The sequence below is a fragment of the Ranitomeya variabilis genome, chromosome 6 (genome assembly GCF_051348905.1).
Source record: "Ranitomeya variabilis isolate aRanVar5 chromosome 6, aRanVar5.hap1, whole genome shotgun sequence".
Classification (NCBI taxonomy): Eukaryota; Metazoa; Chordata; class Amphibia; order Anura; family Dendrobatidae; genus Ranitomeya; species Ranitomeya variabilis.
Window position 1 is genome coordinate 501870346 of NC_135237.1, and position 21686 is coordinate 501892031.

A 21686-nucleotide genomic window follows, 5' to 3' on the forward strand; every position below is an offset into this window, starting at 1 on the left:
ATGTCTCCAGGGTCTGATTAATCCGCTCAGTCTGGCCATTCGTCTGAGGATGGAAAGCGGACGAAAAAGATAAATCTATGCCCATCCTAGCACAGAATGCCCGCCAAAATCTAGACACGAATTGGGTCCCTCTGTCAGAAACGATATTCTCAGGAATACCATGCAAACGAACAACATTTTGAAAAAACAGAGGAACCAACTCGGAAGAAGAAGGCAACTTGGGCAGAGGAACCAAATGGACCATCTTAGAGAAACGGTCACACACCACCCAGATGACAGACATCTTCTGAGAAACAGGCAGATCTGAAATAAAATCCATCGAGATGTGCGTCCAAGGCCTCTTAGGAATAGGCAAGGGCAACAACAATCCACTAGCCCGAGAACAACAAGGCTTGGCCCGAGCACAAACGTCACAAGACTGCACAAAGCCTCGCACATCTCGTGACAGGGAAGGCCACCAGAAGGACCTTGCCACCAAATCCCTGGTACCAAAAATGCCAGGATGACCTGCCAACGCAGAAGAATGAACTTCAGAGATGACTCTACTGGTCCAATCATCAGGAACAAACAGTTTATCAGGTGGGCAACGATCAGGTCTATCCGCCTGAAACTCCTGCAAGGCCCGCCGCAGGTCTGGAGAAACGGCTGACAATACCACTCCATCCTTAAGGATACCTGTGGGCTCAGAGTTACCAGGCGAGTCAGGCTCAAAACTCCTAGAAAGGGCATCCGCCTTAACATTCTTAGAACCCGGTAGGTATGACACCACAAAATTAAACCGAGAGAAAAATACTGACCAGCGCGCCTGTCTAGGATTCAGGCGCCTGGCGGTCTCAAGATAAACCAAATTTTTGTGGTCAGTCAATACCACCACCTGATGTCTGGCCCCCTCAAGCCAATGGCGCCACTCCTCAAAAGCCCACTTCATGGCCAAAAGCTCCCGATTCCCAACATCATAATTCCGCTCAGCGGGCGAAAATTTACGGGAAAAGAAGGCACAAGGCCTCATCACGGAGCAGTCAGAACTTTTCTGCGACAACACTGCCCCAGCTCCGATCTCAGAAGCGTCGACCTCAACCTGAAAAGGTAGAGCAACATCAGGCTGACGCAACACAGGGGCAGAGGAAAAACGGCGCTTAAGCTCCCGAAAGGCCTCCACAGCATCAGGGGACCAATCAGCAACATCAGCACCCTTCTTAGTCAAATCGGTCAATGGCTTAGCAATATCCGAAAAACCAGCAATAAATCGACGATAAAAGTTAGCAAAGCCCAAAAATTTCTGAAGACTCTTAAGAGAAGAGGGCTGCGTCCAATCACAAATAGCTTGAACCTTGACAGGATCCATTTCAATGGAAGAGGGGGAAAAAATATATCCCAAAAAGGAAATCCTCTGTACCCCAAAAACACACTTAGAACCCTTCACACACAAAGAATTAGACCGCAAAACCTGAAAAACCCTCCTGACTTGCTGGACATGAGAGTCCCAGTCATCCGAAAAAATCAGAATATCATCCAGATACACAATCATAAATTTATCCAAATAATCGCGAAAAATATCATGCATAAAGGACTGGAAAACTGACGGAGCATTAGAAAGACCAAAAGGCATCACTAAATACTCAAAGTGGCCCTCGGGCGTATTAAATGCGGTTTTCCACTCATCCCCCTGCCTGATTCGCACCAAATTATACGCCCCACGAAGGTCAATCTTAGAGAACCACTTGGCCCCCTTTATGCGAGCAAACAAATCAGTCAGCAACGGCAATGGGTATTGATATTTAACAGTGATTTTATTCAAAAGCCGATAATCAATACATGGTCTCAAAGAGCCGTCTTTTTTTTGACACAAAGAAAAAACCGGCTCCTAAGGGAGATGACGATGGACGAATATGTCCCTTTTCCAAGGACTCCTTTATATATTCACGCATAGCAGCATGTTCAGGCACAGACAGATTAAATAAACGACCCTTTGGGTATTTACTACCCGGGATTAAATCTATGGCACAATCGCACTCTCGGTGCGGAGGTAACGAACCAAGCTTGGATTCTTCAAAGACGTCACGATAGTCAGACAGGAACTCAGGAATTTCAGAGGGAATAGATGATGAAATGGAAACCACAGGTACATCCCCATGAGCCCCCTTACATCCCCAGCTCAACACAGACATAGCTCTCCAGTCGAGGACTGGGTTGTGAGATTGCAGCCAAGGCAATCCTAGCACCAAATCATCATGTAGATTATACAGCACCAGAAAGCGAATAATCTCCTGGTGATCCGGATTAATACGCATAGTTACTTGTGTCCAGTATTGTGGTTTATTATTATTAGCCAATGGGGTGGAGTCAATCCCCTTCAGAGGAATAGGAGTCTCCAAAGGCTCTAAATCATACCCACAGCGTTTGGCAAAGGACCAATCCATAAGACTCAAAGCGGCGCCAGAGTCGACATAGGCGTCCGTGGTAATAGATGACAAAGAGCAAATCAGGGTCACAGATAGAATAAACTTAGACGGTAAGGTGCAAATGGAAACAGATTTACCAAGCTTTTTAGTGCGCTTAGAGCATGCTGATATAACATGAGTAGAATCACCACAATAGAAACACAACCCATTTTTCCGTCTAAAATTCTGCCGCTCGCTTCGGGACAGAATTCTATCACACTGCATACTCTCTGGCGACTTCTCAGTGGACACCGCCAGATGGTGCACTGGTTTGCGCTCCCGCAAACGCCTATCGATCTGAATAGCCATTGTCATGGACTCATTCAGACCCGCAGGCACAGGGAACCCCACCATAACATCCTTAATGGCATCAGAGAGACTCTCTCTGAAAGTCGCCGCCAGGGCGCACTCATTCCACTGAGTAAGCACAGACCATTTACGGAATCTTTGGCAGTAAATTTCCGCTTCATCTTGCCCCTGAGATAGGGACATCAACGTTTTTTCTGCCTGAAGCTCCAAATGAGGTTCGTCATAAAGCAACCCCAAGGCCAGAAAAAACGCATCCACATTGAGCAACGCAGGATCCCCTGGTGTCAATGAAAAAGCTCAGTCTTGAGGGTCGCCCCGGAGCAAGGAAATCACAATCCTGACCTGCTGTGCAGGATCTCCGGCAGAGCGAGATTTCAGGGACAAAAATAATTTGCAATTATTTCGAAAATTCTGAAACCCAGATCTATTCCCCGAGAAAAATTCCGGCAAAGGAATTCTCGGCTCAGATACAGGTGCATGACAAACAAAATCTTGCAAATTTTGTACCTTCGTGGCGAGATTATTCAAACCTGCAGTTACACTCTGAAGATCCATTGCAAACAGGTGAACACAGAGCCATTCAAAGGAGAGAAAAAAAAAAAAAAAAAAAAAATTTCAGCAGACTACTTATTTCTCTCCTTTCTCAGCCAAGGATTTTAACCCTTTAGGGGTCCGGTCAAACTGTCATGATCTCAATGGCAAGAGATCATAGCATAAGCATATATAGGAACTAGCTCTTGGAAGATGGAAACTGAGCTGACCATGAACTAAACCTAACGCACAACTAGCAGTGGCCGGGTAGCATGCCTACGTTGATTCTAGATGCCCAGCACCAGCCGGAGGACTAAATAAAACTAGCAGAGGAAAATATTAGTCCTAGCTCACCTCTAGAGAAATACCCCGAAAGGAGACAGAGGCCCCCCACATGTATTGGCGGTGAATCAAGATGAAATAACAAACGTAGTATGAAAATAGGTTTAGCAAATTTGAGGTCCACTTACTACATAGCAGAAGACAGGAAGGACACTTTCATGGTCAGCTAAAAACCCTATCAAAACACCATCCAGAAATTACTTTAAAACTCTGGCATTAACTCATAACACCAGAGTGGCAATTCCTGTTCACAAGAGCTTTCCAGACACAGTAACGAAACTACAGCTGTGAACTGGAACAAAAATGCAAAAACAAACATGGACAAGAGTCCAACTTATCTAGTAGTTGTCTAGGAGCAGGAACAAGCACAGAGAGGCTTCTGATAACATTGTTGACCGGCAAGCAACTAACAGAGCAGCAAGGTTATATAGCGACTCCCACATCTTGATGGGAACAGGTGAACAGAGAAGATGAAGACACCAGTTCAATTCCACCAGTAGCCACCGGGGGAGCCCAGAATCCAAATTCACAACAGATTTGGTTCCACTATTTTTTCAGAATGTGGTTCGTTTGCATGGTATTCCTGAGAACATTGTGTCTGACAGAGGATCCCAGTTTGTGTCCAGATTTTGGCGGTCCTTTTGTGCTAAGATGGGCATTGAATTATCTTTTTCATCGGCCTTCCATCCTCAAACGAATGGCCAAACCGAACGAACTAATCAGACCTTGGAGACTTATCTGAGATGTTTTGTTTCTACTGATCAGGATGATTGGGTGACTTTTTTGCCATTGGCTGAGTTCGCCCTCAATAATCGGGCTAGTTCTGCTACTTTGGTTTCGCCTTTTTTTTGCAATTCTGGTTTTCATCCTCGTTTTTCCTCAGGTCAGGTTGAGCCTTCTGACTGTCCTGGGGTGGATTCTGTGGTGGATAGGTTGCAGCAGATTTGGAACCACGTGGTGGACAATTTGACGTTGTCACAAGAGAAGGCTCAGCGCTTTGCTAACCGCCGTCGCTGTGCGGGTCCCCGACTTCTTGTAGGGGATTTGGTAGGGTTGTCTTCTCGTTATGTTCCGATGAAGGTTTCCTCTCCTAAGTTCAAGCCTCGTTTCATCAGTCCTTATAAGATTTTGGAAATCCTCAACCCTGTGTCATTTCGTTTGGACCTCCCAGCATCGTTTGCCATTCACAATGTGTTCCATAGGTCATTGTTGCGGAGATATGTGGTGCCTGTGGTTCCTTCTGTTGATCCTCCTGCTCCGGTCTTGGTCGAGGGAGAATTGGAGTATGTGGTGGAGAAGATCTTGGATTCTCGTATTTCGAGACGGAAGCTTCAGTACTTGGTTAAGTGGAAGGGCTATGGTCAGGAGGATAATTCCTGGGGTGTCGCCTCTGATGTCCATGCGGCCGATTTGGTTCGTGCCTTTCATTCGGCTCGTCCTGATCGGCCGGGGGGCTCTGGTGAGGGTTCGGTGACCCCTCCTCAAGGGGGGGGTGCTGTTGTGAATTCCATCTGGGCTCCCTCTGGTGGCCTTTAGCGATACTGCAGGTCTGTAGCAGGGCTCAGCTGCCTCATTTCCTGCTATGCTGGTCCCTATTTAATTCCACCTGGACCTTCACTTGTTGCCTGCTGTCGTTGTACTCAGTACTGGTTCTGACCTCTCCTGGATTTTCCTTGTGACCTGTCTCCTGCCGGAGAAGCTAAGTCTTGCTAGTTCTTTTGCTCATTGTTTCCTTGAAAATGTTTCTCAGTATATGATGAGTTCAGTCCAGCTTGCTTATATGTGATTCTTCGCTTGCTGGTAGCTCTGGGGTGCAGAGTGCGCCCCTCATATCGTGAGTCGGTGTGGGGGTTCTTGCACTTTCTGCGTGGATTGTTTTTGATAGTTTTTGTACCGACCGCACAGACTCCTTGCTATCTTCTGTCTATTTAGTGTTAGCGGGCCTCATTTGCTTAAACCTGTTTTTCATTCCTACGTTTGTATTTTCCCCTTAACTCACCGTTATTATTTGTGGGGGGCTGTCTAAACTTTGGGGTTATTTCTCTGAGGCAAGTGAGGCTTGCTTTCTCTCTAGGGGTAGTTAGTTTCTCAGGCTGTGAAGAGGCGTCTAAGTTTTTAGGTAACGCTCCACGGCTGCCTTTAGTGTGTGTGGATAGGATCAGGATTGCGGTCGGTATAGTTCCCACATCCCCGGAGCTTGTCCTAATATTCAGGTTTACCTATCTGATCAGTTTGGTGATCCTACCACCGGATCATAACACATAATATACCAAAGCAGGGATATCAGAAGGTGTGTGACTGGATAAAGTGCGTGTGCATATTTGCTGGGGTGGCAGAAGAGTAAATGACACAAAACGGTGTTCAAAACATAATATAAACAATGATCAAAATGGTGTCACCGTGGTACAACCCATATGCAATGAGATGGGCATAGAGGAGATAGTGGAGAAAAAAGCCATCTGGTATTTACCTGCTAAGGCTGGTAGGAGTCCCTGGATGTGCCTTGCCCCGATGCGTCCCCCCTGACGAAGGCACACGCCGAAACGCGCGTCTGGGCAAGGCACACTCTCACCTATTGTATCCTCACCCATCCCTTGTAGATTGTGAGCCCTCGGGGGCAGGGTCCTCTCTCCTACTGTACCAGTCGTGACCTGTATTGTTTAAGATTATTGTACTTGTTTTTATGTATACCCCTCCTCACATGTAAAGCGCCATGGAATAAATGGCGCTATAACAATAAATAATAACTGCAGGGAATATAAAGGACAGCCGACCCTGAGTGGGGGCGCCATATCGAAATCTAGGGTGCCAACCTCCACTGCTAGGAAGGTTCACAGCTTAATAGGGACCTATTAGGGTCAACATAAGACTATGGAACTTTAGCAATAAAGTGTCCCTTTCCCTGCAATATACTTTTCTACCCTTTAGCCCTTGAGGTATTGGTAATTTTTTGCATTTTTTTTTAAACTATTTGGGAATTTTTAACCAAAATTTTAAAAGTTATTTTTTAGGGTTGTTATCTTTTGTGGTTGATGAATTTAAGTATACCCGATTTCTATTTATTTTGGTTTGTTACTTCATTGAAATCGGGCCATATCATGTACCTCACAACTGGGCAGATAAACATACCAGCTGGACATGAAAAATACAAGACCTTACACAAATCAATTGAAGGAAAAATTTGTATCACCATCAAAATCCCAAAATAGTGGTGGAATTGCTTGTTTTTTTCACCATTTCACTGCCCTTGAAATATTTTATCATTGTCCCTTATTCTATATGGTAAAATGAATGGTGTCATTTAAAACTATGACTTGTGTAAAAAAAAAACACTGAATATCCTCATATGTCTATGTTACCAGAAAAATTAAAAAGTTGTGGCTATTTAAAAAAGGGGAGGAAAAATGAAAACGCAAAAATGAAAATTGGCTGATTTCTTATGGAGTTAAAGCCACTTAGTGGCAGCCATAAAAATGCACCAAAGCATCAATAATTAGATTTCATATGATCTACATATAGACAGGGGTGAAGCTGAACCGGAACTTGAACTGCCCGTCAGAAGGTTATTATACTACAGTAGGATCCTTTAAGAACAAAGTCCAGGTAGGCACATGGGCCACGGGCATCGGTGCAACAGGTTGGTGAATTGAGAGACTTGAAACCATAGATAAACAAGTGGAATGATAGAAACCGCAGGCAAGCAGGGGAAGTACAGGAAACTGCAGGTCGGTGGAGGATGTCAGGAAACTGCAGGCAGGCAAGTAGAGTGCAGGAAAAAGCAGGCAGGTGGAGGACATCATGAAACAGCAGGCAGGCAGGTGGAGTGCAGAAACCCACAGGCAAGCGGAGGACGTCAGGAAACTGCAGACAAGTATTGCAATGCTGGAAACTGCAGGCAGGTAGCAGATAACACTCTGGAGTAACGGGAAAGCAACCAAGGAAAGTGCACACAGCCAAGAAGACGTTCTGAAAACCACAGGCAGATATGGAGAAGGTCAGGAGACCCGGGGACAGGTAGAAGTCACAAGAAGCCATAGATAAGTACGTAGAGGTACTAGATGTCGCTGGTCTACAGGAGACGAGATGCAGCCTGAGTGCACATACAAACTGCAAAACTGGTCTCAGATTTAATACCAAAGCCTGCGTGTATGTATTAGAAGCCGTTAAATAGGCCCAGACAGGCCATCGCATGGCAGCTTGCCAGGCCACCTGCAAAGCCTGACGTGGAGTACAAGACAGTTCAATGGACCAGGACAGATGGAGCAGAGCCCAGAACAGGTCTGTGACAGTTCACACAACCATATTTTCAGTCAAGAGTCCTATCTGTGAAAAAAATCAGACAGCACTCGGACCAATGTTATTTAATTGAGCAGTGCAGATGATCAATTTGTTTTGACTGACTGAATCTGCGTGTGAATAAATAGCAGAGTGCACTGGTTTCTTCTGTAAATCGGATTAGACTCTCACATTCAAGTGAAAAAAAATCAGATGCCGTATATACACTACTAGATGGAGGCCCGATACTATGAGAGGGCGGTAATGTCACAATGGGGGCAGACTTTGCAGGGTTGAGAATCTCTACCCCCATGTGGCTCACCCACCTATCCACTCTCTCTTTCCCCATGTGCTGACTTCTCCCATCTGTGCTCTCTTCTTTGACCTGTCTACCCCATGTGCTACAGTATATGCATTGTTTTGTCCCAGCTATGCTGTTGCTCTTCAAGAGTCTCATTTGCCCATTGTTGTCTTCGACGTTGCTGCTTTCCTTTCATTGACATTGGCATACTTTTTAGGAGGAGCCATGTTGGTGTTGATATTTGCTTTTTAAAGGGGTTTTCCCACGAACAAAAGTTCATTTTAAAAATTGTCTGTGTCTGACTGTGTACAGAACATACCACAGCTCCTGGGCAGGGGAGGAAGCAAAAGACAATACTGACATTACAGCAGGAGATCGCAGAGGATACATTTTGTGAGGTAAAATATTGTTTAAAAACAGTCAGTGAAATATTTTACCTCACAAAATGAATCCTCTGTGATCCCCTGCTGTAATGTCAGTATTGTCTTTTGCTTCCTCCCCTGCCCAGGAGATGTGATATGCTCCGTACACGGTCAGACACAGACAATTTTTAAAATGAACTTTCGTTCGTGTGAAAACCTCTTCAATGTGTCCGGCTTCCTCTGCCTGTAGACAAGCTGCGCATTTGCTGCCGGGATCAGCCAAATGATTCACTGCACCTGTGCGTAATTCGCGCAGGCGCAGTAAATCAGACCGCCGCCATTTTTGTGCAGACAGATAGACACAGTCACATTAAAACTGAGCATGCGCTCCTCCTATACAAAGATGGCAGCAGTCAGTGAATCATAAGGCTGATCCCGGCGGCGTTTTTGCGACGGTGTTCCACTGGTGCTACCGCGCAAGAGGCTGGTACCACCAGCAGTTTCCATATTGAGACAGCCATCACTTGGGTTTCCCAATATGGAGGTCGGTGAACTTCCGCCGCTTGGAATTCTGGGATCCGGACACATCTGGATGGAACAGGATGTGAAGACATTACAAGGTAAGTATATATTAAGATAACATGCGATTTTTATGGATGCATTGCAATTCTGTAAAATAGGAAACTGTGAGTGGTCCTGTGAATTATTAATTGCTGCTTTAAAAAAAACAATTGCGTACGGATGACAAGTGAGAAAAAATAATAATCTCCCCACTTTTCTGAATGAAACGCTGAACGATTTTTTATACGCTTGTGTGAACTTGCCCTAATAGTAATAGTGTCCGTACAGCTTAGCTAATGGTTAGTATAAAGCTCGACCGCCAGCTATGGTGTACGGGCATCTCTCCCATAAGCCGTGCACAAACGATTCTGATGGTGGCTTATGGCCCAGAGAACAAAAAAGTTTGATTACCGTAAATCAACAAGTGTCATCACCCTCTCCACCCCAGACATGATCTGCTAGGGAATCAGGATTTACATTACAGGGTCTATGTATACATTTCTTTATGAATATATATCTATATAAATACGGTCTATATACACATAATTTAACAAGTATGTAGGCCTTTAGGCACAGTCAGTGTTCTCCATCAATCACAATGAAGCTTTTCCAAGTTTCAGGACAAAGAATTACAAGAATCTGTTGTCTCACGTGTCCTGGAGAAAAGGAAATAACTTACATATTTCTCGCCGTTCCTCCAGTTCCCGGCATAAACTCTAATGTATTCTCCAGTGCTGGTGGATTTTGCATCAAATGTGCCGTACCCACTCCTCTTCCCATGGATCCAGTCTCCTTGATAGATGGCGTGAGCTTTCTTGTAGATGTATGTGCCTATCCCTAAGATATCAATAATAAAAAGGAAAAGAAAAATGAACTTGGAGAACCCATTGTGAGGCAGTGAGGGGGATCATATGCGACAGTCGATATGTGTCCCCCAGGAAGTGGACTGAGTCTTATTAGACCCGCTGGATTGCCTTATATTCACAGCAGGACGCCTGTGAGTCACAAAGAAAAATACAAGTAAGTGTTGACCTGGTCAAGCTACTTGGCCAAGGTAATGTTCAGGAAAACCTGTTAATGGCTTTGATTTTTGAAGCGGACTACAGGATGGTAGTGGGGCTGTCCGCTTCCTCCAAGCCGGGTCTTACAAGTGGCCCATGGCCACAGATTACAGTTAAAAACCCTGCAGTGTAGGGTTTGGGTGTGTCAGTGCTTGTTTGCAAGTGGCAGAGCAGGTGGCTCTGAGGCATCCAGCCTGTGTGAAGTAACACAGAGCCAAGAGCAGCGAACGCCTGGCATCCCGCAGCGTGATACGGTGGTGCAGTCGTCCTCGTCAACTGGTCTTGTGTATGGACGCCCCGGCTGCGACCCGGAGGATACCGTGTGCTGTTTATTGTGTGACTTGTTTGGACATTAAACACGCTTGCTGTGAACTTTCCTGTGGTCTCTGCATATCTGTCACACTGCACCAACCCCACTGCAGTACACTATACATATGAAATGTTGGGCAGAACACTCAACTATTCTTGAGATATCGCTATGAAGGGGTTTAGAACCACTGTATGTATATATATATATATATATATATATATATATATATATATATATATATATATATATACAGTGGCGTGTAATAGTTTGGGTACCCCTGGTCAAAATTACTGTTATTGTGAACAGTTAAGCAAGTTGAAATGATCTCTAAAAGGGCTAAAGTTAAACATGACACATTTTCTTTGTATTTTAGGCAAAAAAAAATATTTTCATGTTTTACTTTTTAAAAATTACAAAAATGAAACTGGGCCGATGCAAAAGTTTGGGCACCCTGCATGGTTAGTAACTAGTGGCAACCACTTCTGCAAGTATCACACATTTTGTAGGCAGACAAGAGTCTTTCAATTTGTGTTTGATGGATTTTCATCCATTCTTTTTCATTTGCACGGTGGCGCAGTGGTTAGCACAGCAGCCTTGCAGCGCTGGAGTCCCACTAAGGACAACATCTGCAAAGAGTTTGTATGTTCTCTCCATGTTTGCGTGGGTTTCCTCCGGGTTCTCCGGTTTCCTCCCACATTCCAAAGACATACTGATAGGGAATTTAGATTGTGAGCCCCAACGGGGACAGCGATGATAATGTGTGCAAACTGTAAAGTGCTGCAGAATATGTTAGCGCTAAATAAAAATAAAGATTATATAAAAATAAAGATTATTTTCTCCCCGCTGCGCTTGGCCAAGTGCGGGCAGGTTAGTAACGCTAATAGGCTGTAGATAACCCCATATCTGGAGGATAATAGTGTTTTTTTCTGGTGACAGGTTCTCTTTAAAAATATGTATGTCCAGTAGTTGTGGCATGCTGACTTGTATGCTTTTGTCCATTATGCCACCACAGATGATATAGATATCGGCCTTGAATCATCCAGGCTGATGATGATTATTATTATTTATTTATATAGCCCCATTGATTTCATGGTGCTGTACATGAGGAGGGGTTACATACAAGTTACAGATATCACTTACAGTAAACAAACTAACAATGACAGACTGATACAGAGGGGCGAGGACCCTGCCCTCGCGGGCTTACGTTCTACAGGATTATGGAGATCTTCCTACCAGCCTTGATGAGTGGGCAGGGTGCAGTGCGAGGTTCCTGAATCATTAATAATTTAGACGAGATGTGAATTGGTCTCAAGCCTCCAGCTGCGCCTCACCACAAATCTTACTCCAGTCTATGATTTGTGGCATAATTAACGCCACCACTCGTCATGAATTTAATGAGCGCCCATTGCTTTGCCCCTGTCCGAGCTCTGCCCATTTTGTTGAAGGTGGGGGAAAATGCCGAAAGAACACTAAAAATGTTAGCGCAGCCTCAAATTTTCAAAACTTTTTGTGGCACAATTCTGGAGTAAATGCTTTTATGAATCAACCCATCCAGTCTTACCATGAGGCAGGTTATTCATCCATCCTCCCGTGTATTTGTCTCCAGTTTTAGTGTACTTAATGCTTCTCACTTCTGATTTCTGGGCCTTTAGAAGAGGCAGGTCCGCCGGTCCTGGAATCGTAGACACAAGAGTTTTCTGAGGATTGTGGTGTGCTCAATGTCAAATTACCGTCCCACCTCTTCCCATGATCAGCCATAATGAGTGATGAGTTACACTGACTATCCGGGGACAATGGCACCTGCTAGGGGTGAGCTACATTGGACATCGAGAGAATCACAATAATTGCTGTTTCAGTAAAGCTGAGGCCGCATAATGTTACTATGGTGGAAGGACCAGGCCCTGTTACATTGTAGAGCCCATCTGAGGGGTCTTTGGCAGACCTAATAGCCAGCCCCCTTCATATAGGATGTGACAGGCGGATACTTCAACCTGTTAGGACCATGTGACAGCGGATGTAAAGACCAGAGGACCAGGAGACAGAAGCCGCAGACAGCACCGCAGGATCGGGAACCCTTAGAGGGACTATTCAAAATGTTCCCATAGAAATAGTGGCTCTGATTCATTATTGCATTTGTGCCTTTTTTCTGTAGTAAAAATGGTTCTAATAGTGACTTTTACTATTTGTACTTATTCATTATTTATTTAGGGTTTTTGTTAAGTTAAATTTACCTGATTTCATTTTTTTTGGCCTGGTAATGTGAACGTGGATTTCTTTATAAGTGTGTTTTAGCTGAATATGTCATTTGTTACTTTTTGGACAAAATGTGAATGCTGCTGTCGATGAGCGGCCACAGGATGTCCCCGGCCGGATGCTGAACCCTACAAACCGTTAAGGGAAACAATGCTGTACAGATGAGTGTCTCTAATCTGGGAAGTACAGTGCCTTGAAAAAGTATTCACACCCCATGAACTTTTTTCCACATTACACCCACAAACTTAAATATGTTTTATTGGGATTTTATGTGATATACAGTAGAGTAGTGTTCAAAATAATAGCAGTCCAATATGACTAACCAGATTAATCACTGTTTTTGGTATAAATTATATTACCACTAGTGATGAGCGAGTATACTCGTTACTTGACTTTCTCCGAGCACGCTCGGGTGGTCTCCGAGTATTTTGGCGTGCTCGGAGATATCAGTTGGATGATTTGCGGCTACTAGACAGGCTGAGTACATGTGGGGATTCCCTAACAACCAGGCAACCCCCACATGTACTCAAGCTGGCTAGCAGCCGCAAATCATGCAGCGGTGTCAACATAAACTAAATCTTCAAGCGCGCGAAATACTCGGAAAATCTCGAATAACAAGTATACTCGCTCATCACTAATTACTAGTGATGAGCGAGTGTACTCGTTGCTCGGGTGGTCTCCGAGTATTTGTCAGTGTTCGGAGATTTAGTTTTCATCACCGCAACTGATTGATTTACAGCTACTAGCCAGCCTGAGTACATGTGGGGGTTGCCTGGTTGTTAGGGAATCCCCACATGTAATCAGGCTGGCTAGCAGCTGTAAATCATGCAGCTGAGGTGATGAAAACTAAATCTCCAAACACTAACAAATACGCGGAGATCACCCGAGCAACGAGTATATTCGCTCATCACTAGTAATTACCACATGTCACACAATTTACCAATAGGTTAGAACAGAACTAGGCAACATATTATCTGGGAAATTTAGAACACTGAATCGTGCCAGAAAAACCCAAAGTCCCAAGGACAAAGAAACTCCACTAAGAATACTGGCAACCAACTAGGCGCTTACCGGCAAGATATGGAGGTGGCGTGTACCGGGTAGGATTCAGTCCAACGGAACCCCCGACGCGCGTTTCGCTAGCGCGGGTGCTTTAGCTTTTTCAAGGGGAATGCCCCAGACCATTATGGGACCTCTCAAATAGTTCCGGGTCTATACCACGTGAGTAATCACGTGTGAAGATTCTGCCAATCATGGCCATAGTTGCGGCGCATGCGCGGTCATGGCGCCCCGCCCCAGGTCCGGAACGGCCTCAAGCATCGCGCAGACGCGGTGGGAAAGAGTCCCACCGCGCCTGCGCGAGGCAGATAGACGCCGCACGGACCGGGAACCAAGGCAGCCAAAGGCCGCGCATGCGCACTCAGGCCGATGTACTAGGCATGAATCAAAGGTAAATACCAGGTTGTGAACCGCCATATGCATTTAGCCTATCAGAGGCAAACCCTGATAGATATACATATATGTAAGTATATGCCTATACACATAAATACCCCAAATGCAACCAGGTAATTAACATAAGCGGGGTAATACGATGTTAGAATCGGCTTAATGATCACAACAAAAGAAAGGTGCAGGGAAAGCTGCGCTGTGTCACATATGTCTGAAAACCTATGAACAAGGGGAACATACAATGAATATATATACGCACATACATGCCAGATAAACAAGATTCTCAATTTATCAAAAGTATACAAATTAGGCAAATAATTGCCATAGATGAAAATACATTGTATGTATAGCATTCAGCTAAAAAATAGCCAATAGACAAAGTTCAAAGCTGCAGCAAAGATGGTCCAATGAGGAGTCCAAGAAGGGTCAGGGGACATCAAATGCATATTATACGAACTGAAAAGAATAAAAAAAAGGAGAAAATAATAAATAAAACCACAATAAAAATGGACAAAAATCCCACCAAGGGACCCACTCGAATAGGGGGCCAGGAGGATGCACAGGTACATAGATCACATGATGATATAATAAATTCAATTGAAATAAATGAAGAACAAGGGTTAAAAATAACAAAGAGTGGGAGGATAAGAGAGTCGGCAGTTTATCCCAAAAATGAGGAAAAGCTCAGGGTTTCATTAAGTCCACTCGGGGTCAGAGTGTTGAGGCGCACGATCCAAGCAGCCTCTCGCTGTGCCAATACCTTTTTATAATTACCACCTCTGGCCCCGAGATGGACACAATCGATGCCCCTGACCTGAAGAGTCCCTGCATCACAATTGTGATATTTTTTGAAATGACGAGGGAGTGTCTTCAGGTCAGATTCATCAATGACTGTACGTGCGGCATTGATATCTCTGACGTGTTCCCGGACACGTATCCGGAGCTCTCTGGACGTAAGTCCTATGTAAATCCGAGAGCATCCGCATGTGGCATAATATATGACATTAGACGTGCCACATGAAATGTGTTGTCTAATGTCATATATCTTGGAACCGTCAGAGGATTTGAAAGTCGAAATCCGTAGCATGTTAACACAGGCTACACAATGGCCACACTTAAATTAGCCTAGTCTGGGGCCCCTAGAGCCAAAGGGATTAACCGCAGGGGGGACATAATGACTCCTCACCAATAGGTTACCCAAATTGGGAGATCTCCTGGCGGTCATTGATGGAAAATTGCCCAAAGATGAGGTGAGTGCGGGTTCTGTTAATAGGACCGGCCAATGTTTTTTCAATATCTCCCGCATATGTAGCCACTCGTGGTTGTATGTGGTTATAAACCGGACCTTATCACCATCTGTTTGCGTTCTTTGTCTCTTGATCTTTGGATACAGTAAATCCCTCCGTGGTGTTCTCCTCGCCCTTTCAAACCCCTGCCTAATGGTCCTATGGCTGTATCCACGGGACTCAAACCGTCCCCTAAGATCCTCCGCCTGTACTAGGAATTTACTGTCAGTGGAGCAGATCCGCCTCATCCTCAGGAACTGTCCGACCGGGACGGCCCTAATTGTGCTATAGTTATGAGATGAGCCAGCATGTAGCAAAGCGTTGACAGATGTCGACTTCCTGTAAACGTCCGTCTGAATCCGATGGGCGTTGTCAACCTCAAAGGTGACGTCCAGGAAGTCGATACGTTGATGATGGAAATGGTATGTGTCATGATCTCAATGGCAAGAGATCATAGCATAAGCATATATAGGAACTAGCTCTTGGAAGATGGGAACTGAGCTGACCATGAACTAAACCTAACACACAACTAGCAGTGGCCGGGTAGCATGCCTACGTTGATTCTAGATGCCCAACACCAGCCGGAGGACTAAATAATGCTAGCAGAGGAAAATATTAGTCCTAGCTCACCTCTAGAGAAATACCCCAAAAGGAGACAGAGGCCCCCCACATGTATTGGCGGTGAATTAAGATGAAATAACAAACGTAGTATGAAAATAGGTTTAGCAAATTTGAGGTCCACTTACTACATAGCAGAAGACAGAAAGGACACTTTCATGGTCAGCTAAAAACCCTAATCAAAACACCATCCAGAAATTACTTTAAAACTCTGGCATTAACTCATAACACCAGAGTGGCAATTCCTGTTCACAAGAGCTTTCCAGACACAGTAACGAAACTACAGCTGTGAACTGGAACCAAAATGCAAAAACAAACATGGACAAGAGTCCAACTTATCTAGTAGTTGTCTAGGAGCAGGAACAAGCACAGAGAGGCTTCTGATAACATTGTTGACCGGCAAGCAACTAACAGAGCAGCAAGGTTATATAGCGACTCCCACATCTTGATGGGAACAGGTGAACAGAGAAGATGAAGACACCAGTTCAATTCCACCAGTAGCCACCGGGGGAGCCCAGAATCCAAATTCACAACAGTACCCCCCCCTCAAGGAGGGGGCACCGAACCCTCACCAGAACCACCAGGGCGACCAGGATGGGCCCTATGAAAGGCACGAACCAGATCAGAGGCATGAACATCAGATGCATTCACCCAAGAATTATCCTCCTGGCCGTATCCCTTCCACTTGACCAGATACTGGAGTCTCCGTCTGGAAACACGAGAGTCTAAGATTTTCTCCACAACGTACTCCAACTCACCCTCAACCAACACCGGAGCAGGAGGCTCAACGGAAGGCACAACCGGTACCTCATACCTGCGCAATAATGACCGATGAAAAACGTTATGAATAGAAAAGGATGCAGGGAGGTCCAAACGGAAGGAAACAGGGTTAAGAATCTCCAATATCTTATACGGGCCAATGAACCGAGGCTTAAACTTAGGAGAAGAGACCCTCATAGGGACAAAACGAGAAGACAACCACACCAAATCCCCAACACAAAGCCGAGGACCAACACGACGGTGGCGGTTGGCAAAAAGCTGAGTCTTCTCCTGGGACAACCTCAAATTGTCCACCACCTGCCCCCAGATCTGATGCAATCTCTCCACCACGGCATCCACTCCAGGACAATCCGAAGATTCCACCTGACCAGAGGAAAATCGAGGATGAAACCCCGAATTACAGAAAAACGGGGACACCAAAGTGGCAGAGCTGGCCCGATTATTGAGAGCGAACTCCGCCAATGGCAAAAAAGCAACCCAATCATCCTGGTCAGCAGACACAAAACACCTCAGATATGTCTCCAGGGTCTGATTAATCCGCTCGGTCTGGCCATTCGTCTGAGGATGAAAAGCGGACGAAAAAGATAAATCTATGCCCATCCTAGCACAGAATGCCCGCCAAAATCTAGACACGAATTGGGTCCCTCTGTCAGAAACGATATTCTCAGGAATACCATGCAAACGAACAACATTTTGAAAAAACAGAGGAACCAACTCGGAAGAAGGCAACTTGGGCAGAGGAACCAAATGGACCATCTTAGAGAAACGGTCACACACCACCCAGATGACAGACATCTTCTGAGAAACAGGCAGATCTGAAATAAAATCCATCGAGATGTGCGTCCAAGGCCTCTTAGGAATAGGCAAGGGCAACAACAATCCACTAGCCCGAGAACAACAAGGCTTGGCCCGAGCACAAACGTCACAAGACTGCACAAAGCCTCGCACATCTCGTGACAGGGAAGGCCACCAGAAGGACCTTGCCACCAAATCCCTGGTACCAAAAATGCCAGGATGACCTGCCAACGCAGAAGAATGAACCTCAGAGATGACTCTACTGGTCCAATCATCAGGAACAAACAGTTTATCAGGTGGGCAACGATCAGGTCTATCCGCCTGAAACTCCTGCAAGGCCCGCCGCAGGTCTGGAGAAACGGCTGACAATACCACTCCATCCTTAAGGATACCTGTGGGCTCAGAATTACCAGGTGAGTCAGGCTCAAAACTCCTAGAAAGGACATCCGCCTTAACATTCTTAGAACCCGGTAGGTATGACACCACAAAATTAAACCGAGAGAAAAATAATGACCAGCGCGCCTGTCTAGGATTCAGGCGCCTGGCGGTCTCAAGATAAATCAAATTTTTGTGGTCAGTCAATACCACCACCTGATGTCTGGCCCCCTCAAGCCAATGGCGCCACTCCTCAAAAGCCCACTTCATGGCCAAAAGCTCCCGATTCCCAACATCATAATTCCGCTCAGCGGGCGAAAATTTACGGGAAAAGAAGGCACAAGGCCTCATCACGGAGCAGTCAGAACTTTTCTGCGACAACACTGCCCCAGCTCCGATCTCAGAAGCGTCGACCTCAACCTGAAAAGGTAGAGCAACATCAGGCTGACGCAACACAGGGGCAGAGGAAAAACGGCGCTTAAGCTCCCGAAAGGCCTCCACAGCATCAGGGGACCTATCAGCAACATCAGCACCCTTCTTAGTCAAATCGGTCAATGGCTTAGCAATATCCGAAAAACCAGCAATAAATCGACGATAAAAGTTAGCAAAGCCCAAAAATTTCTGAAGACTCTTAAGAGAAGAGGGCTGCGTCCAATCACAAATAGCTTGAACCTTGACAGGATCCATTTCAATGGAAGAGGGGGAAAAAATATATCCCAAAAAGGAAATCCTCTGTACCCCAAAAACACACTTAGAACCCTTCACACACAAAGAATTAGACCGCAAAACCTGAAAAACCCTCCTGACTTGCTGGACATGAGAGTCCCAGTCATCCGAAAAAATCAGAATATCATCCAGATACACAATCATAAATTTATCCAAATAATCGCGAAAAATATCATGCATAAAGGACTGGAAAACTGACGGAGCATTAGAAAGACCAAAAGGCATCACTAAATACTCAAAGTGGCCCTCGGGCGTATTAAATGCGGTTTTCCACTCATCCCCCTGCCTGATTCGCACCAAATTATACGCCCCACGAAGGTCAATCTTAGAGAACCACTTGGCCCCCTTTATGCGAGCAAACAAATCAGTCAGCAACGGCAATGGGTATTGATATTTAACAGTGATTTTATTCAAAAGCCGATAATCAATACATGGTCTCAAAGAGCCGTCTTTTTTTGACACAAAGAAAAAACCGGCTCCTAAGGGAGATGACGATGGACGAATATGTCCCTTTTCCAAGGACTCCTTTATATATTCTCGCATAGCAGCATGTTCAGGCACAGACAGATTAAATAAACGACCCTTTGGGTATTTACTACCCGGGATTAAATCTATGGCACAATCGCACTCTCGGTGCGGAGGTAACGAACCAAGCTTGGATTCTTCAAAGACGTCACGATAGTCAGACAGGAACTCAGGAATTTCAGAGGGAATAGATGATGAAATGGAAACCACAGGTACATCCCCATGAGCCCCCTTACATCCCCAGCTCAACACAGACATAGCTCTCCAGTCGAGGACTGGGTTGTGAGATTGCAGCCAAGGCAATCCTAGCACCAAATCATCATGTAGATTATACAGCACCAGAAAGCGAATAATCTCCTGGTGACCCGGATTAATACGCATAGTTACTTGTGTCCAGTATTGTGGTTTATTATTAGCCAATGGGGTGGAGTCAATCCCCTTCAGAGGAATAGGAGTCTCCAAAGGCTCTAAATCATACCCACAGCGTTTGGCAAAGGACCAATCCATAAGACTCAAAGCGGCGCCAGAGTCGACATAGGCGTCCGTGGTAATAGATGACAAAGAGCAAATCAGGGTCACAGATAGAATAAACTTAGACGGTAAGGTGCAAATGGAAACAGATTTACCAAGTTTTTTAGTGCGCTTAGAGCATGCTGATATAACATGAGTAGAATCACCACAATAGAAACACAACCCATTTTTCCGTCTAAAATTCTGCCGCTCGCTTCGGGACAGAATTCTATCACACTGCATACTCTCTGGCGATTTCTCAGTGGACACCGCCAGATGGTGCACTGGTTTGCGCTCCCGCAAACGCCTATCGATCTGAATAGCCATTGTCATGGACTCATTCAGACCCGCAGGCACAGGGAACCCCACCATAACATCCTTAATGGCATCAGAGAGACCCTCTCTGAAAGTCGCCGCCAGGGCGCACTCATTCCACTGAGTAAGCACAGACCATTTACGGAATCTTTGGCAGTAAATTTCCGCTTCATCTTGCCCCTGAGATAGGGACATCAAAGTTTTTTCTGCCTGAAGCTCCAAATGAGGTTCGTCATAAAGCAACCCCAAGGCCAGAAAAAACGCATCCACATTGAGCAACGCAGGATCCCCTGGTGTCAATGAAAAAGCCCAGTCTTGAGGGTCGCCCCGGAGCAAGGAAATCACAATCCTGACCTGCTGTGCAGGGTCTCCGGCAGAGCGAGATTTCAGGGACAAAAATAATTTGCAATTATTTCGAAAATTCTGAAACCCAGATCTATTCCCGGAGAAAAATTCCGGCAAAGGAATTCTCGGCTCAGATACAGGTGCATGACAAACAAAATCTTGCAAATTTTGTACCTTCGTGGCGAGATTATTCAAACCTGCAGTTACACTCTGAAGATCCATTACAAACAGGTGGACACAGAGCCATTCAAAGGAGAGAAAAAAAAAAAAAATAAATAAATTTCAGCAGACTACTTATTTCTCTCCTTTCTCAGCCAAGGATTTTAACCCTTTAGTGGGCCGGTCAAACTGTCATGATCTCAATGGCAAGAGATCATAGCATAAGCATATATAGGAACTAGCTCTTGGAAGATGGGAACTGAGCTGACCATGAACTAAACCTAACACACAACTAGCAGTGGCCGGGTAGCATGCCTACGTTGATTCTAGATGCCCAGCACCAGCCGGAGGACTAAATAATGCTAGCAGAGGAAAATATTAGTCCTAGCTCACCTCTAGAGAAATACCCCAAAAGGAGACAGAGGCCCCCCACATGTATTGGCGGTGAATTAAGATGAAATAACAAACGTAGTATGAAAATAGGTTTAGCAAATTTGAGGTCCACTTACTACATAGCAGAAGACAGAAAGGACACTTTCATGGTCAGCTAAAAACCCTAATCAAAACACCATCCAGAAATTACTTTAAAACTCTGGCATTAACTCATAACACCAGAGTGGCAATTCCTGTTCACAAGAGCTTTCCAGACACAGTAACGAAACTACAGCTGTGAACTGGAACCAAAATGCAAAAACAAACATGGACAAGAGTCCAACTTATCTAGTAGTTGTCTAGGAGCAGGAACAAGCACAGAGAGGCTTCTGATAACATTGTTGACCGGCAAGCAACTAACAGAGCAGCAAGGTTATATAGCGACTCCCACATCTTGATGGGAACAGGTGAACAGAGAAGATGAAGACACCAGTTCAATTCCACCAGTAGCCACCGGGGGAGCCCAGAATCCAAATTCACAACAGGTATGTAAGCTTTATATTCAACTCATTGTCATTTAGCTGGCTCATAAATTCCCCCAGCTGCTGCGCCGTCCCCCCCCACAAAAAGAGAACATCGTCAATATAGCGCATCCAGCACAGCACATGGTCCACGGACCGCGCGC

General features: G+C 45.2%; 1 protein-coding gene across 3 annotated transcripts in view; it reads right to left on the bottom strand.

Moving 5' to 3' along the window:
- Positions 1-21686, bottom strand: part of LOC143781416 (MORN repeat-containing protein 3-like) — a 50815-nt gene that overhangs the window by 17208 nt on the left and 11921 nt on the right. For all 3 annotated transcript variants that reach the window (XM_077268016.1, XM_077268014.1, XM_077268015.1), the window contains exons 2-3: positions 12055-12165; positions 9802-9959 (exon numbers count right to left, since the gene is read on the bottom strand). In XM_077268016.1, coding sequence (XP_077124131.1) covers positions 9802-9959; positions 12055-12165 — 269 coding nt within the window. The remainder of the gene's footprint in view (positions 1-9801; positions 9960-12054; positions 12166-21686) is intronic.